The 19075-nt window shown below is 41.8% G+C and overlaps 1 protein-coding gene across 4 annotated transcripts in view; it reads left to right on the top strand.

Moving 5' to 3' along the window:
• rapgef6 (Rap guanine nucleotide exchange factor (GEF) 6) overlaps positions 1–18921 on the top strand; it is a 169353-nt gene extending 150432 nt beyond the window's left edge. For all 4 annotated transcript variants that reach the window (XM_088321254.1, XM_088321255.1, XM_088321253.1 and 1 more), the window contains 6 exons: positions 276–449; positions 4096–4368; positions 5110–5353; positions 9396–9904; positions 11864–12154; positions 13575–18921. In XM_088321254.1, coding sequence (XP_088177380.1) covers positions 276–449; positions 4096–4368; positions 5110–5353; positions 9396–9904; positions 11864–12154; positions 13575–13597 — 1514 coding nt within the window. In that variant the 3' untranslated portion in view covers positions 13598–18921. The remainder of the gene's footprint in view (positions 1–275; positions 450–4095; positions 4369–5109; positions 5354–9395; positions 9905–11863; positions 12155–13574) is intronic.
• Positions 18922–19075: the final 154 nt, after the last annotated feature.

The following is a 19075-nucleotide window of genomic DNA, read 5'->3' as shown; positions in this document are numbered from 1 at the left end:
CCGAATAAGTTCGTCCCTACTGTAAGTATTTTTGGCCACGCATGTGTCCCAAAAAGAAAGCAAAAAAGACAAGAGAACGGCAATAAATAGAAGATTAGCTGGAGAGCAACTAGCCGCAGCAGCATCCATGCGCGCCGCCATGTTATGTATTCCAACATAGAGGTGGAGAGGTCAGTGTTCCTTTTTACTCTGTCCCTTGTTATAAGAACACCAAAGGGGTTAAAATACTTTGAAAATGAATATTTAACTCAAAAAATTTACTGTGTATGGTCCAGTTTCAAAGAACCTGAGTGATCGACGGTCCACCAAGTCGGACATGTCCCATGTGCCATTGCGGTCGGCTCTACCTTCAGGGAAGACCCACAACAGGGTGTCACAGGTGCTTCAGGTGCAGGTACCGCTCAACCCGCTACGCAAGAAGAGCACTGCCAAGGATCTTGGCCCTCCCAGTGAGTACCCGCTTCATCTTAAAAGGGATACACAAATTCTAAAACATACAAAATCGTTTTATACTTCCTGAGCCGTGACGTCATCAGGGTAACACCGCCCCCCTCGCTAGCCAGTCGCTATACTGGTTGACATTGTAATTACCGTAAATTCTGGACTATAGAGCGCACTTGATTATAAGCCGCACCCACCACATTTTAAGAGGAAAACTGATTTTGTACACACACAAGCCGCACCTGTATATAAGCCGCATGCGCCCACATTGAAAAAATGTAACACAAACACAAAATTAATCCAAACCGGACTTCAAGTCCCGCGATTGAAACTAAATATCCTTCATTGAAGTACACAGTCCAAAAATCACAGCCGGCAAAATGAACGGAAAATGATACCGGTACTTAAGGTTTGATGCAGACCTGCAGAGTCCGGGGGAAAGTAATCCAAGGAAAAAAAGTGTATAATTCCAAAGGTAAGGGTGGGAAAAATTTATATCGACTATTGTCCGCCGCGACAACAAACAGGTCTCATTTTTACCCCACTTCCCATCACCCCCCCGTTTGTTCCGCCCCTCTTTTTTAATTCGCTCGTGCAAAACATATCAGAATAAGTGTCTCAAATAAATACATTACAAAAATATACAGTTGCAACTACATATTATACATGGGTTACACATATTTACAAAGAAAGACTGTACACCGAGAGAGTTTTCAAAACTTTAATAATAATAATAATAATATAACTTTCATCCCAAACGGTGCCCGTGACAGGGCAGTTAATGGTAGCAACACGCTAGCAACTCGCTAGCAACATGCTCGCAACACAGTAAACAGGTCTGGTAAAAAAAAAAAAAAACATACCGTACTTAAAAATCACGGTAAACCGTCCTCATCTTCCTCCTTAGAATTGAAGCCATCAAAGTCGTCTTCCTCAGTGTCGGAAAGAAACAGTGTCATATAGACGTCGTCCCGCGCTCCCGCAGCCTCACTCGCACTGTCACTGTCGCTGGAAGTCTCATCCACTCCTGATTTTGTGCCCTCCTCTCCGTCACGCAGCAGACCTGCTTTTCGGAACCCGTTGGTGATGGTAGAATTTTTGATGCTGCCCCACGCTGTCAGGATCCACTGGCAGACTTGCGAAAAAGTTGCCTTTTGCGTGCAGCCAGTTTTAGTGAAAAATTTCTCGCCGCTAGTCATCCAATTCTCCCATTCAACACCTAGCGCCACTTTAAATGCACGATTCACACTAATATCAAGCGGCTGCAAATACTTCGTTGTGCCCCCAGGAATCACAGCTGGAATGGAGTTTGTCCTCTTGATGGCTGCTTTCACAGAATCTGTGATATGTGCCCTCATGCTCTCCAAAATGAGTAATGCTTTTTTTCTATGAAAAAATCCTCCCGGTCGCTTGCCATAACACACGGTCAACCATTCTTTCATTAGGCTCTCGACCATGATGTCTTTCGGAAAGTTTTTTTCCGGCAAATTAATCCTCTTAAAAATTACCATTGGTGGAAGCTTCAGTCCAGATGCAGTGCAGCCCAAAACACAGGTGAAATGAGTTCTCTCATGTCCGGTTGTTTTCAGCGTGACAGATGATTCTCCTTTCTTGTTGTCGGTCATGGTGAGGGGCAGGTCAAATGTGAGAGGTACCTCATCCATATTTATGATGTCGTCTGGTCCAAATGAATTCTCTGCTATCTTTTTTTGAAAGAATTTGTGAAAATGTGCGACTTGTTCCTCGTAGTCGGGAGGGAGTTGCTGACAGAGAGTTGTCCGTCTCTTGACGGACAGACCTTTTTGTTTCATAAATCTAAGACACCACGACGGTCCTCCTTTGAAATCCGGAATTTTTTTTTCGGTGGCGATTGTTTTTGCTTTCAGTCTTATCTGCACATTTGAAACACCTGGGCCATCTGCTCTCTGTGTGTTCACCCAGTCTTCTAGAAGGTCTTCCAGTTCGCGCCACCTAGTTTTATTACCTCGGAAAGCTTTTTTCGACTTTTTACATTTCTCCTGTTCTTCTCGCTGCCGTTTCCAGCGTCTCACCATTGATTCATTTTTGCCAAGTTTACGTGCAGTAGCTCTGTTTTCTTCTTTATCGGACTGCTCGATTGCTTTTAGCTTGAAAGCTGCGTCATGTGCCTTTCTTTTTGCATTTTGCATGTTGAGGGTATGTTTACGCTAATTTAATTCATGCACAAGCCAAGAAGTTGTAGTCTTCCTCAGCGCATATATTCCACCGGCCTAAATCTTACCTTTTGTACTCGAGCGCCGCTGGCGGCCGTTAGAGAAATTACATAAATTGGCCGCATCACTGAATAAGCCGCAGGGTTGAAAGTTTGGGGGAAAAGTAGCGGCTTATAGTCCGGAATTTACGGTAGTCAAATAGGTTTGAGTTTTTGAGCCAGAGAGCTAAAAAAAACATACAGTTAGCAGCCAGGCTACTCAGGAACCTACGACAAAAAACAGCCATGGAACCAAACACGTACCCAGCCAGGGAAAAAAAAACAATGAGGACAGAGGCTAGCCAGCTAACCGATTTCCAACGCTTCTAACCTGGACCAAACAAAACTGAAAGCTTTCGGCGTGTTGTAGGTATCCCAGATCAGGAAGCTATGCCTGGCTTGAGGGATCTTCCACAAGTCGGGCCAAGAGAAAGGCCTGTATATGACACCTTTCCATGTTGTCCAGCTGCCCTGTCTGCTCTGGGAAACTGCTTTGATGGTACAGCATCCCTGACCTTATCACTTCTGTCATCCCCATGGTTTGGGAATTCCGCCTGGAAGCCGTTGACCAGAAGAGGAGGGCCTCCTCCCAACCGATACCTGCTCGCTCTACTTGGACTCTGCCGACCACCTCGTGATGTTTTAACCTGACGATTGCCCTGTCAACCTCTTCTTCTGTATTCCTCCTCCTTTTAGTTCCAACTTTGGTGCCTGCTGCCCCAACAAGGTGGTGGAGGACTCTCTCAACTACCAAACCATCAGACTTTCTCCTTTTTGTATCCCAGGCTGATGGAATGCAACGGCAGTTGGAGTATGTTCCGATAGAAGAGGCTTATATATGAGAGGCATCTTGGCAGCCCCAGCCACTTCCACTCACCTTCATTGTCCACATCATCTGATGGTATTGTATGTCCTGGTAACACCATACTTAATATTTGCCTGGAAGCTGGCTCTAATGGATGCTGTCTAGGCGATTCGCAAGCTGCTTCCTACCAGCCCCTTCCGCCTGCTTGTCCGAGAGCTCGGCTGTGTAGTAGCGCCCCAGGCTACGGATGGGTTGCTTTGCAGTAGAGTCTATGGTCGTTTCTTCAGTCCTTTCCTTCAGACAGAGCAGTCAGAAGTCTCCCAGGGACACTGAAAGCAAAGTTCCAATTTCTCCATGCAAAAATGAGCTCTATGCAATCATTGTTTACTACGATTGTGGCTGTTCTTTAACGGGACCCGACATTGTTATGAGTCTTTGTTGTCATCCGGTGACGTCACAGCCCAGTCAACTTTGAGATTGAATTGTCTCAAGCATTGAATAGTTTGCAACATATCTGCATGATAGTGGATGAGGAACACTTCATGATCTGTGCCTAATTGAAATCCCTTTCAGTGACATGGCAGCAAATATTTAAAAAAAAAAAAAAAATTTGTTTCAGGCTTAAGCTCTCCTCAAGTGGTGAAGAAACCCCCCATAGGCTTGGCAGACGAGTGGATGATGAAAAGGCCCTCTGATGACTCGGTGTCCACCATCTCGTCCCTGCACTCCAATCATAGCCCCATTTTGTCACCGCAGAGCTCACCTCGCAAATGCCAGCTCGCCAATGGCCAAACTTGCTCGGGCCAGATAAACCTGTCGGGCTCGTTGTCCTCGTTGACTAGCGACCCTAGCACCAGAGCCAGCACTGTTAGTCTGCGCAGCGCCGCCATAGGTAGGCCAGCCTGACCCAACGGAACCATCCAAAATAAACACAAACCACTGTAACGACATTTGTTGTTCTGATGATCAACCCAACCATGGACCGACAGGCTGTTGACTTCCATACACAAATTGAACAAGTGGAATACAAAGTATTTAATTGTGGTATTCTCATTCGTTTTTTTTTTCTTTTAAGGTGGGGTGCATTGTTTGAAATGTCCTTAAAAATTTTAAACTGTTTTTCCACACCCTGCCATTCTCTTACTTTTAGCTCAGGACTGGGCTGGTTGGAGTGCTTAAGAGTGATGTCATGCTCATCCCCACAAGTTTTTTTTTCTGTTTGTCAGTGTAGCATTAAAATAGTAAAAGTAAGAAAAGGCCTGCCTTAAGTACAGTCCAAAAATCAACCCAAACCCCAAGAAAGATGAAAGATAATGGAGTATTTTGTGTAGAATTTTGAGGTAAGAGATTAAATTAATTCAATTTGGAATGAGGCTGTAACATAACAAAATGTGGAAAAAGTGAAGCTCTGTGAATACTTTCCGGATGCACTGTATCTTAAAATCTTAAAAACGACTACTTGAGTACGACTTGACTAACCGCTTAACCGACAAAACAAACGTACTTAATGCAGTTGTTTGTTACCTACAATAATGTAACCACACTGCAGTTTATCATTACATGCATAGATGCATCATTTTATCTCTTATTTTCACAAACTGAGATTCAAACTCAACTTGATTCCACTGTGCAGGTTACTCGCTGCTTCTGCAGAGCAAAGCAGAACACCTGTCGGACTCGAGTCACAGCGAGATCTCCTCTCGCTCGAGCATCTGCTCTATGGACTCAGTGCCCGCTCCTGGTCTGGAGGAAAGATGTAACAGTGTTGGCGCCAGGACGTCCGTCACTCCCGACTCCATTGTACCAGCTGGTGTGCCGACGCCCGAGAGCGCAGCGACTACGCACTTAAATGTGGACTACAGCCAACCCAGCACAAGGTACATCCATTTGGAGACATTCAATTTTTGAATTTAATTCATTTAATGCCAGACGATTCTCTCAAACGCCCGCGAGTCGGCGCTCATTTCCATGTATTAGCTCTGGATTTGCCACGGTTATCCAAGTTACGGTGGAGCGATCAAAGGAACCATAACTGATTTAATGAGCCATTCACAGTTTCACTGTACTGGCCATTCGTACTTAGACATGCATGGCTTAATCTATAAAATAAGCATATGCTACTGGCAGGATCAAGCAGAGTGCGTCTGCCGCCAGTGGGCTTGTGGCGTTGCGGCCCTGGTCCGGGACAAGGTTTTGGGTAAAACCAGGCCCTGGGGGCCGCGCGACACACTTGTATTTTGGAAAAGTGCTATGCAAACGGAATACGGGCGTTGTGAAACGGTGTTTCGCACGGAGCCCTAGCACGCAGCGTCGGACTCCGCGACAATGGACGTCTAGGTGTGGCTTGAGACTAAGGCTTGACCTCGATTCGTCTTGGTTCTGCCGCCAAAAGGTTCACGCCAGGGCATGGTTTCGCAAGAGGGCCCCGCGAGTGCCAGCTGTGGATCCCGCCTCACTTTTGTTGCTCCCTTTCACCTGACTTTTGGTTCAAGGTTTGCCTTCCCTTTTTGCACATTTCGCCGTAAAGAAATGTATATTGTGCATCAACATCTTGCGCTCCCTTTTATTAAGTGAGGTTCATCATTCTCACCGCCCCAGCTCTTTCTGAGGCGGGTATCCACGTGGCTCAGAGGGGCCCAACGTTTGCCTAGTATCCTTGGCAATGGAGCTTGACCCACGAAGCCGGAGGAGCCACACGCCCGGCTTGCGCCGGCCGACGTGGGCCCTCTGAGGCAGGTCTCTTGTGCCAATCACTCAGTTGGGGAACCGGCGGGCCCGTGGGCCCAGGCCGGCTCACCCGGGGTGAAAGGTGCTGTAACGACAGCTTCAATTAATAGTCCAAGGTTCCCGTCAGCCTCCATGGAAGTGGCGGTGCAATACTTTAAAATTCTCAAATCAACCGGAGCAAACAGCGGGACATGCAAACACCCAGGCCGACGGCACACACCCTAAACCAACCAACACTCTTCCGAGGGTCCCTCTGTGGCATCTCTGGAAGTCCCGGTTCAATACTTTAAAATTTGAAAACCGGCATCTTCCTGCGGTAATCTCGAGATGCGAGGCCACCCTAAGCCTCTCCTCGGTCGGACTGAATGTCCACTGCGGATAAACTTTCCCTTCGATGTATTTTTTGCAATTGTGATAGCTCCATTACCTAAGCAATGCTTTCTATAAACACAAAGACAGTTCGCTTGCAAAATTAATTTTATTGCAAGAACACTAAACTGATGTGTGAACGATCTATGAACATTGCAAGAACTTTTAAGCCTCTGATGTTTGCGGTGAAGTAATGCTTTGATTTTTGGTCACCATGGTCGACCTTGGATGTGCACAAAACATGCACGAAAACCTGAACTCTCTCTGCCATGACAACGTCATCATCTTTTTGGGAAAGAATAAATAATTGAAGCTTTAACTATCTGTACTTATAGCTTTGTTGCACGTACTTGCTATATGAGCCTCATAAGCTGACTAACTAGGCGATTCCAATACATTGCTGTATAGACAAAGATCTGATAGAGTCATTCCTTTCATCTAGTGGTGGTTTATCATACTGAAGATATTGCCAGAGGTTTCATACTGACTGATAAGCAGCACAAACGCCTTTGTAATAGATTTTGAAAATAAAACAAAAAACGTATTTTTGTTTTTGCACTATGTGACAATGCTTCTGAAAACGTATTTATGCATTTTGGCCCTGAATGGGTTAAATGGAGGTCAAACAACGCCCCGTCTTCTTGACAAACTGTCCAGGAATGTACCCTAAATTCTGAAAAAACAGTTGCTCCTTTTTTCCCTATACTTTGAACATTGTGGCTTACAATGCGCCTTTTTTTCAATACAAGGCGGGGTCCCCGACAAAGCGTCCCAGGTGGGTCACTTCGGCTGGTCGCCTCGGCCGACGCCTTGCAGCTATTGTAGAACTGGTGCAGACCAGGGGAATTCGACCATTTAATCAAAACAAAGCATCACAGGGGATGATGACGCGATGCGATTTCTGCCCAGTGCTCTGAAAAAAGTGAGAAAATTCAATGAAGCGAATGTAAATGCCCCGTTATCTATTTAGTGACACCCATGAATGGATGAACGAGAGTCCCTGTGTCTCAACCCGCAGTCTAGAACATGATCACCAATCTTATTGAAGCTGAGAACTACTTTTTGTCCCTGATTAGCGAGAAGGGCTACCAGTTTTATATGCATTTCTAAAATATGTACTAACTAGGTTATTAAAAGGTTGTAATTATTAGAGGTTGAAAGAGGCTCAGTCAACCACTAAACATCATGCCAGTTAAAAATCACATTTCCCATGAAATCACAATGATGCATGATATATTCCGCTGGCTACTTAGGTGGTATTGGATGGCTACCTGTGCCTGCGGGCACCACTTTGGAGATCCCTGGTCTATAAAAACCAAAGCCAAGGGAACAGGCAGGGAAATGTCTAATACAGCAAAAGAAACACACTGCCAATATTTAGGCAAAATATTTGCGGACTATGTCCGCAAATGTTAATCTTAATCAACTTGCACAGTAGTCAATACGAATTAAATTAACATTAACATGTATGCCGAAGTGCAAAAAAACATTATCAATTTTTTCTTAAATGTAATGATTTGGCTAAAATTGGAAAGGTTGCACGGCCCACAAATGTCAGTTGTTTTTGACAACAATTTTTCCATTAGATTTCCTTTTTTAATTTTATTTTTGTATTTTTTTTTTCATTTTTTTTACAGCATTGTCAACAATAATGACTTGATTTGTTTTGCATATTATTTGACTTTAATGCAAATTCTTTAAGAAATCTAACCCAAGAAAAAGAAAATATTTTTCATGCAAAGTCTCTAATGTGAGTGTCAAGCTGTTTTAACCCCAATGTTTAGTAGAAATAACACGTTTAACACAATGTGCAATGACCGGAACTCTCTGAATTTATGTACAAGTCAAGTCAAATTTGTTTATATAGCCCTTAATCACAAAAATGTCTCAAAGGACTGCACAGGATTACAATGACACAATTACCTGATCTTAAACCAACATGCAACTCAAAACCTCATCCACCATCCACCAGTTCAACAGTGATGATGATCTCATCCATTGCCCCCTGCCGCCTCTCAGTCCCCCTTTCCGAAACCTGAGCTCACACCCGTGCTTACTTAAATCAACTAAATCATATGCTGACTTTGATTTCAAAATATGGCATTTAAAACCACAGCAGAGGTTTTCACTCACATGCACTGCAATTCTGCCCAAATTTGCAAGTGAATTAATTGAGCAATTTCGAGCCCTGATTTTTATGTGCAGTATAGAATAGAATAGAATAGAATATACCTTTATTATCATTCTTACAAAATGGGTTGAACACATTGTGACAACGAAATTGGACGTGGCACTCCAGTTACACATTTAACTGTAAGGACTAAAAAAATAGATAAAAAGTTAATTTAGACAATATTTACACAAGAAAGTGTGGGCATGTAGATACAATATAGATTGTCTTGTGCGCTGAGAGAGTCGGGGCAGTGCACAATTGTCCACTCGCACAGCTCAGAGGAAACATTGGTGGCAGCAATATTTTTGGTGCACTCCTGTATATGTTAATGCCAATTACATCCAGATTGACTGCTGTGCTAATTCATTAAGCACTGTACACAGTCTGCAAACAAGTGTTTTATATGTGGCTCATTGTGTTGCTTTCCTGTACTAGACATTTCTTCACTGATTTTTATTAAACGTAAGAAATGAACGTTAATTCGTTCATTTTTATGGCTGTTTAATCCTGCATCTTAAAATCAGATGTGGATTGTACAAAAATAAAGTGAAGTGTCTTCCTTAAATTTGTGCATGCCTTTTTTAATCAAATACGCTCTGTAGTCTGGGATTTACATTAACAGTTTTTAACGTCCTCTTTCCTGTGTGCAGTGCTCTTTCCGCGGCAGCAGTGGTTTTTTCGTCACGGGCTTACGTTTCGCGAGGTTTCACCTTCACGTCATCCATTTCCACGGAGGAGCTAACTCCTGACCTGACCTCCCTGGACTCTGTAGCTGACAGTGGACGTGGCAGCTGGACCTCGTGCTCTTCCAATTCTCATGACTCCTTCCAGAGTTTGCCTGCCTCATCTTGCCGCCCGTGGGACCATGGCATCCACGGGCACCCGCTGGCGCTCACCCACCGGTTGGCCGGCAATAGCATGGCCGAGACAGAAGTAGCTCGCCACTCTGAGGTGGCCAAGCAATCACGGCAGAGTTGGGCGTCTTCGGGCTCCTTGTCAGACACGTACGAAGGAAATTACGGAACGGTCAAGCGGAGGAACACTGCAGAGCAACAGCAGGAAAAGACCGGCTCTTCCTCGCCGACCATTGCAGCAGAACCACAAATCACAGACCCTGCCTACAAGACTGTGACGTCCAGCACGGAGAAGGGGCTTATAGGTAAGGAATCAGCTAGGTGCTTTATTTTTCAAAGTCTGATTACCATCTTCGGGGTTTTTTTTTTTGTTTTATGAGTTGATAATAGCTTTTAAAATTGATCAGTTAGCACTGAAGGTGTTTATTATGTTGTAGTTTGAGCATGCTATTTGATTTTTATAATGCACTAGTTTTTGTTTATTTTAGGTTAAATGACTGCGTGCTACATTGAAGAAAACAAATATTTGAACACTCTGCTATTTTGCTATTTCTCCCTCATAGAAATCATGACATTTTCATCGTAAGTGCAAGTCCACTGTGAGAGGGATAAACTAAAAAGAAAAATCCAGCATTCACGATGCAAGATTTTAATTAACGATTTATTTGTGTGTTAAATGGTCAAACTTATGAAAGGCCTTGACATGCGCTGGTTTAAGCAGGGGAACCTTTCGCGCCATGCATGATTTCAAATCATGACGTCTCAGTGTATTACTTGCAGTAACCTTGGAAACGTCGGTCCCAGCTCTTTTCAGGTCATTGACCAACTCCTGTTGCGTAGTACCTGACTGATTCCTCACCTTTCTTAGAATAATTGAGACCCCACAAGGTGATATCTTGCATGGGGCTCCACTCCGATTGAGATTAGCGGCCATTTTTAGCTTCTTCCATTTTCTAATGATTGCTCCAACAATGGACTTTTTTCAACAAGCTGCTTGGCAATTGCTCCGTAGCCCTTTCCAGCCTTGTGGAGGTGTAGAATTTTGTCTCTGGTGTCTTTGGACAGCTCTTTGGTCTTCGCTATGTTACAAGTTAAAGTCTTACTGATTTTATGGGGTGGACAGGTGTCTATATGCAGCTAACGACCTCAAACAGGTGCATCTGATTCAGGATGACACATGGAGTGCAGGTGGACTTCTAATGGGGGGACTAACAGGTCTTTCAGGGTCAGAATTCTAGATGATACACAGGTGTTCAAATACTTAGTTGCTGCTATATCACACAAATAAATTGTTAAAAATCTTTCATTTTGATTTCTGGATTTTTCTTTTTAATTCATATCGCTCACAGTGGACATGCACCTCCGATGAAAATTTCAGACCCCTCCATTATTTAAGTGGGAGAAATAAAAAAATACCAGGGGGTTCAAATACTTATTTTCTTCATTTATATGATGCTAACCACAAAAAATATATTCTTATCTTGTTTAGGTAGTTTTAAATGTGGATGTAAGACTCAATTTTAGAGCTAATAATTGCCATTTAATTGAGACTAATTATAGTCTCTTAAAATGGGTTTACATTTATAAATTTAAAATCCTTCCAAAAATTGCTACATTATCAGGTAGTATTTTTTTTTCAAGGTAATCCAAAGGTCTTGGGCACATTTTGACATTGGATTTCTTGGAACACACTAAGGATATGAAAAGAATATCTGGTAGATTCATAAAGTTGAACAATAATCTAAAATTGAGTTTTTGCAAATTCAAATACACAATGACCTTTTCTGGTTGATAAATTCCATTAATGGGCTTGATTTTTTTTAATCAGGAGCCTAACAAAACCATCTTGTTATAGCTTTCAAATTGCACTTCAAAACCTTTTTTTATGATTTTCTTTCTAATTTTAGTTTTAATATAATAATAAAATAAGCATTTCCCATAAAAAATTTACAAATATATTTAGATTATAAATTCACATTTAAAATGCGCACATTTGTTTGGTAAGGTGGTAAACTTATTTTAAATTGCTGTGTGGTAGTTGCTTAATACATGTTAGCTCTTAGTTTTAACAAGGAAGAATCTGCGGTAATGTTTACAGCTGAGCTGCCATCTTCATTTCACTGCTTCTTGTTATGTTTTGCTTCATGGTGTTTTACCAGTCACCACCATTTAATTTCTCCTTGGTTTCTTTGTGTTGTGCCCATCACTTCTTTCCGTGTTGCTTTTTTTGTGTGTCTGTTGTTGGTCTCATGGCTACCATACAGTGTACTGCATCACCTCCCCCGCCAAGGACGAGCGTTACCGAGCTCCCCCTCCCACTCCTCCAGGCTACCAGGGTCTGGCCTTGGCTGATGTCAAAGATGAATGCAGTGGCGTCGTTTTAGGGGGATCAGGTCAGCCCGGTCGGCCCCCACATCTCAAACCGCCTGACTACAGTGTGGCCATGCACAGAAGCAAACTGCTGCAGAACACCGGGGCTGTTGGGAGCTTGGCCGAAGCTCGGAGGCTTGCCTGCAGCCGCCAGGGCATGCACAGTGTTGCCGACAGCGAGGACGGTACGTGATTGCTCCTTTTCGGATGCGGGCATTGCTCACATCATTTAAATCAGTAGTCTGCAACCTTTTTTTGTACCACGGATTGGTTCATTGTCTGACGATATTTTCAAAAGTATTATCTATGATGGCGATGTCGTCTGCCCAGTGGCCGCATTAACTAATTTAGTGCCATAATAATTTTGATGACAAAGTCCCCTTTATTTCCATGTTTCGTGCAGTCCACGGTCGCCATGGTGACCTTAGTCATGTGATCGCTTCACTGGAGATTTAAAGTCAAACAACACCAACAAAAATATATTGACTCTTCAGTGCAGGCGGCACGGCGGATGAGTGGTTAGCGCGTCCGCGGCACAGTTCTAAGGTCATGGGATCAAATCCAACTCCTGTGCAGAAATTTTATGTTCTCCCCGTGCTTGCGGTTTCCTCCCACATAATTGTATGTCACTGTGTGCCCTGCTACTTGCTGGCAACAACTTCAGGTGTCCCCTGCCATGACAGCTGGAATGGGCACCCCGCAACCTTACTGAGGATAAAGGGTGCAGTTAATGGATGGATTGACTCTTCAGTGCTACAAATTATAAAATGCAAAAAATGACTAATTACAATGATATTTTAAACCATCCATCCATCCATTATCTGCACCGCTTATCCTCAGTAGGGTCGCGGGGATGCTGGAGCCCATCCCAGCTATCTTCGGGCAGTGGGCAGGGGACACCCTGAACTGGTTGCCAGCCAGTCGCAGGGCACACAGGGACAGACAATTCGTTAATTGGCCAATTAACCTGACATGCATGTTTTTGGAATGTGGGAGGAAACTGGAGGGCCCAGAGGAAACCCACGCAAGCACGGGGAGAACATGCAAACTCCACACAGGGGTATTGATCTCATGACCTCAGAACTGTGCCGCACACGCGCTAACCACTGTGCCGCCGTACTGCCCCTATTTTAAACCAATTTAGAAAAACGCACAAAAAATATAAATTCTAATAAGTAAAACAGAAAGCAGTCTCTCTTAAATTGGAAAATTAAAAACCTTCTGCTTCAGAGGCATCAGTGTTTGTAAACAAGTGTGGCTAATCTGTGGGTGCATTGTTGAAGCAAAATGGCAGAATTTATGTCAGTTTTTTGCAGACCATTGACACAAAACGATCATGGAACATAGATAGGAACAGCTTGAAATAGCACAAAGGATATGTTAGGCAGCAAGATAGCAACTTTATTTTTGTCGTCAAAGTCAACAACAACAATGAAAAAAACTTTATTTTGATCGCGCTGGATTTCTTCCTTTGGAGGTAGTGGAAAATTTGAAAAATTGCTCTTGAAAATGTTTGAAAGAGTAAAAAGTGTATGGACCCTGAAGACAGTGAAATCTTTACCTGAAATGTGTTTTTTTTTTGCTTTTGTCTTTGCTCTCTTGCAGACGAACAAGTTTCGGCTGTGTAGACGTGTCATTGTCCAAAACACGGCACAATTTTGAGCGCCCTCTAGAACCAGTGCCTGCTTCACTTGAAATGAGAACTCTTTTAAAAGGCTTTGAGCCGAGAAGGAAAGAAAGCTGTGGACACTTCTTACGTTTTCTTCCCCCCAAAATCATTTTTGTTTTAACCTCATAACCAGCAGCACATTTTCTTTTAGATGATATGCCAACAGAACATTCCCAGGGATAACATACTGTTGTCTCATTTATTGCTTACAGTTAGTCAAAACGTGTGCCTGCTTTACTTGAAACTAAAACTTTTTTTTTAAAGACTTCAGACCAGGGAAATAAAGAAACATTTTTACTCAAATTTTTTTCCAACCTTTTTTTTTATTTTGTTCCAATGAGACCTAGCAAATTTTGGAGCACTTACTATGGATGGATGAAACAAAATCTCTGCCTTCTGAAAAGCATGCTACTCAAAAGGCTTCAGGAATTTTTAGTAGAGGGGTTTTAACTCAATGTCCAGGGGCCAATTGCAACCTGCAAGATGATAGTTTGAGGCCCCCTTCTTGGTTTGTAAGTTTAAAGGGACATTGCGTATTATGTAATGCCTCAAAGTTGTAGAAAAATCATTAATTAAAAAAAAAAATATTTATTGAAAAATCTAAGTGAAAATACACAAACTATGATATAAATGTGTATTTTAAAAAATATGTTTTGATTTGACAACATTGCATTGCATTTATTTGACGAAACATGAGGCTCACCTAGAGGAAGCTCACATCATCGTCGGCCATCTTGCTGCTAACGGTATCCCCAAAAACCTGTCTTTTTCTTCTTTTTTTCATTCTTTTTTCCTCTTTTTTGTTGCTTTTTTCCTTTTTCAATTTGTTTTTCTTTTTTTCATGCTTTTTCATTTTTCCTTTCCTTTTTCCCTTTGTTCTTTTTTCCTTTTCATTTGACTTCTTTTTTCGTTTATTTTTTATTTCTTCTTTCCTCTTTTTTCTTCTTTTTCTATTGTTTTCTTTGCAAATGTCAAGAAAAAAATATATAAAAAATGGTCACTTCGAGTCTCCATAGTTTGGATTCTTTCTTGTGTTTTAGCTCTGGTTTATGTAACACAGCTACATTTATTGGTCGAATAATAATCACTGTCCCTTTAATGCAAGTGCATTCCACAAAAATGGTAGTTTCCTTTATTACTAATTGCTTGATTGATTTTCATATGAATTCTTTATTATCTAAGATCTTGTTTTGTGTAACACATATAAAAAAAGTGGAAGAGTGGGATGGTTTTATTAGAGCTTTTATAGTGGAACCCCTGATTTGCCCCAACCTCATCCTGACCCTAGCTCTGGCAGCCCGCCAAGTAAATAAAGTTTAAGTGAGAGGAAGAAAACGTTGTGCATTTTCATTGTTGTTAGCCAAACAAACTGACAGGAGAAAAGTCGGTGTTAGTTTACAATGTTGACTTGATGACAGCGCTAGCCTGGACCCTTTGTTATTTGAATGGAGGCCAAACAGGACGTGAGTCCCCATTGCTGAACTTTGCTTGCATAAAAGAACTTCCCCCTCTGCTTGATGGCCACTTCATTCAGTAGACTTGAAATGCTAATGCGTATGTTTGCATATGTAAATATACGTTAATTAAAATGTATATGCTTTTTGGGGGGTGCATTTCACACAAATTAATGATGGTGAATAGATGAAAGACTTGAATATTTAGTTACCATAAAAATAATTTTAGTTTTTTGTCTGTGCTAGTTCCTTGGATGTTTTATGTATGCACGTAGTTGTGTCTTTGTTTGAGTGCAATTACTTTTTTTTTTCTTGGGGTTTACCATATTTTCCGCACCATAAGGCGCCTTGGATTATAAGATGCACACCCCAAAAGTAGTCCTTTGTGATGTGTCTTTTATATATTGTAAAATGGAGCCCTGGATTTAAGAGTGCATGTAATTTAAGCTTCAGTAAGAGCTAGGGTTAAATCAAAAGTACATTCACATTAAATCATTAGTTTAATAGAACATAAATTAACATTATGACAACCAATGTTCCCTAATTTTTCAGGGGTCTGAGCATTCACAAAAAGTCAGTGAGCATCGCTTCGAACAACAGTGAGCAACATCAAAAAACTAAAGATCAAAAATGTCTAAAACCTAAGATCGAATCAAGTAACATTTTGCTGGATTTCTAGCTATAGTTAAAAGCTGCACTCCCATGTATGACTGGAGGAATGATCTCCACTGCCCCCGCCTCTCCAGTCGGCCACCCCCACCATTCTCTTTCTAGCTCACACGCGCTTACATTCTTTACTCAATACAGCGTTTAAAACAGTGAGGGGAACCATGTTGTGTTTACCTGCATGCACCGCATTTCTGGCAGAATTTTCAAAGGAATACATTTTCCAATTTTCAGCCCTGATTTCATGCAGTGGATAGATTATCTTGTGCACTGAGAACTGGGCAGTGAGCAATTGCGCATGTGTGCAGCTTGGACAGAACATTGATGACAACGGGATTATAACTAAAATACATTCATCAATTTTTACGGATCTGTCTTCACTCTGAAGTATTCCTATTCTTCCCAGCAAGACTGAATGATGCACAGTATGACCAGACTAAATTCTTTAGTTGCTGTTCATTCGGAATATGGCCTCAACGATTACCTAATAAGATCGCCTTAAAACTAAAAACAAAGTAAGAAAAAAATCTGTTTAGCTTCCTAACGAATAAAGATATATTTTCAGCTAGGGTAAGACATACTAACAACTATCAAGAAAAAAATCCCTAATGTTGTACAAAATGTTACCATAAACAAAAATCTTCATATAAAAAAATCACAACTCATTTTAGAATAGAATAGAATAGAATAGAATATACCTTTATTGTCATTGTTACAAAATGGGTTAACATATTGTGACAACGAAATTGGGCATGAAACTCCAGTTTTACACATTAACAGTGAGGTATGAGCCAAGAAGATAAAGGAACAGAGAAGATAAGATTACAAAACAAGGGGGATAAGGATATAGTTATAATTTACATGGTATTTACACAAGAAATGTCGGCATGTGGGATGTTACATACAGTTGTTATCGTGATACCGTTGGTATCGTAAGGGGTGAGCAATATTGCATTTGGTGCAGAAGTCATCATAGTGCAAAACAAATAGTCAGCATATGAATTGGTGCAAACATAGTCATCATAGTGCAGAAAAAAGAAATGGTCAGACATTGTGTAAGGTGAGCAGTAAACATAGTGCAGTCGACATGTGCAAGAACATAGACATGAGTACCATCATATTCGTATGAGGTAGTGTTGGCAAGAGTTTTCAGTTTTTTTTGTGCGGTGTCTGTTTACAGTGAACAAACATAGTGCAGTCAGCATGTACATGAGTACTATTTTACATTCGTGTGAGGTAATTTTTTGCAAGAGTTTTCAGTTTTTCAGTTTTTTGTGCGGTGTCTGTTTAGGGTGGTAATGGCTTTGGGGAAGAAACTGTCTCTGAGTCTGTTTGTTTTTGCTTTGTGTGACCTGTAGCGCTTGCCGGAAGGCAGCAGGTCGAAGAGGTGGTGGCCGGGGTGAGAAAAGTCCTTGATGATATTTTCTGCTCTGCTGAGGTAGCGAGAGCAGGCAATGTCCTCCAGACTGGGCAGGGAGCAACCGAGGATTTTCTGGGCTGTTTTGATGATCCTCTGGAGCTTTTTCCTGTCTGTTGCTGTGCACCCAGCATACCACACCGTAATGCAGTATGTTAGAATGTTCTCCACTGTGGCTTTGTAAAAGGACACCTGCAGCTGCTGTTTCAGATTATTTTTCCTGAGCAATCTCAGGAAGTGCAGTTGCTGCTGGGCCTTCCCTGCCACCGCTCTGGTGTTTGCAGACCAGAAGAGGTCATTGGAGATGTGCACACCCAGAAATTTGAAGAAGTGGACTCTCTCTCCACAGTCTCCTTTTATGATGAGTGGTTCTGGATTCCTGCCATTCCTTTTGAAATCCAGAATCAGTTCTTTTGTTATTGTGGTGTTCAGTATGAGGTGGTTTTCCGAACACCACGTTGACAGTGACTCCACCTTATCCTTGTACGCCGCCTCGTCCCCTTCAGAGATGAGGCCGATCAAGGTGGTATCGTCAGCGAACTTAATTATAGTGTTTGTGGGGTGGGTTATAGAAAATTATTGTCCAAAGCAACAATGAAGGAGGATTTGCAACAAGCGTTCGAAAGTTGGCGTCCTAACTGCCTTTAAAGTTCTGCGCTTTCTCTGAAGCAGAACCATAACTGTATGCAGTACCATTTAATTGTAACTATGCATTTCCAATTTCATCTTTCGTATTTTCAGGTGTATAAGGTGCACTGGATTAAGAGGCGCCCTTTTACATTTCTGGCCAATATGGGTTTCTGAGGTGTGCCCTATAGTGCGGGAAGTATGGTAATTTATCTCAACACACACATAAATGTTTTCAACCTCGTTTCCGGTCTGTATGCAGGTTTTTCCTCTTGTTTCATTGCACTTCAAGTCCCCTTATGGTCCGGGTTGAGGTTTTTCTTTTCTTTTCTTGGCTTATCTACTAAATTGGTCATTACTTAAACCCCACACTACTTCTAATGGCACATTTTAGGTTCCCCAGACTTCATTGGGTTGGGTTACCTTTCCCCCCCACCCCCTTTTTTTGATCTTTTTGTAGATATCGATATTGTAGTGTTGTGGGTTGGTAAACCTTCCTTACTCCTAGTGACTTGGTTCTTGTAGTTCCAACGCACGATGATCTCCCTTGCCACAAAAACCCCAGTAGATCTCGTGAACCTTACCATGGTCCTTGTTTGGCCCCCTTTTGCGTGATTTTAGATAAATAAAGACTAGATTTGAACTCCCATATCGCCATTTTGACACTCCACCCCACTCCCTTATTTTTGTATGTTTTTTAACACCGCTTCACTTCTCTTAATATAAACCAAATGTCAGTATTAACCATCCTCAGGTGTGATTTTTTTTTTTTAGTACAATTAGTCATTTTTAAAACTGCCATCTAATATTCATGGCCTCTACTAGAATGCAATAAGTGAAGCGAATTGGACAATAAGCTGCAAAAGTGAGTTTGGCTGCACAAATGTGTGCGAACAAGTGACACTTGTTCATTTCTCAATTTTTATTTTAACGTCTTTTCGATAGACGACTCCATTTAGGCATCTTACACTTTTTATATGTATATTTTTACTGGTGGATTGAACATAGTTCTATTTTCATTTAAAAGAATGTGTAAAATGATTTTTTTAAAATAAAATTTTATCTCATTCTAAGTCTACTGATAAGAATTTGCATTCTGAATAAAAAAGTGAAATGGAACATTTTCTCTTTGTTTTTGTGTTTGACATATTTAAGGTAGGCATTTTCACACTGTGGTTTCGTAATTTGAGAAGGTGTCTTGACAGCTTTTGCATTCATGCTTCATGGAGCCTTTAACCACCAGGGTTGTCAGGGCACCCGTTCCTGTGGTGTA

This window comes from Urocampus carinirostris, chromosome 17, assembly GCF_059441175.1.
Source record: "Urocampus carinirostris isolate Australia breed hairy pipefish chromosome 17, RoL_Ucar_1.0, whole genome shotgun sequence".
Lineage (NCBI taxonomy): Eukaryota > Metazoa > Chordata > Actinopteri > Syngnathiformes > Syngnathidae > Urocampus > Urocampus carinirostris.
Note: the sequence above shows the minus strand (reverse complement) of the source record. Positions and strands in the feature narration are given on the sequence as shown.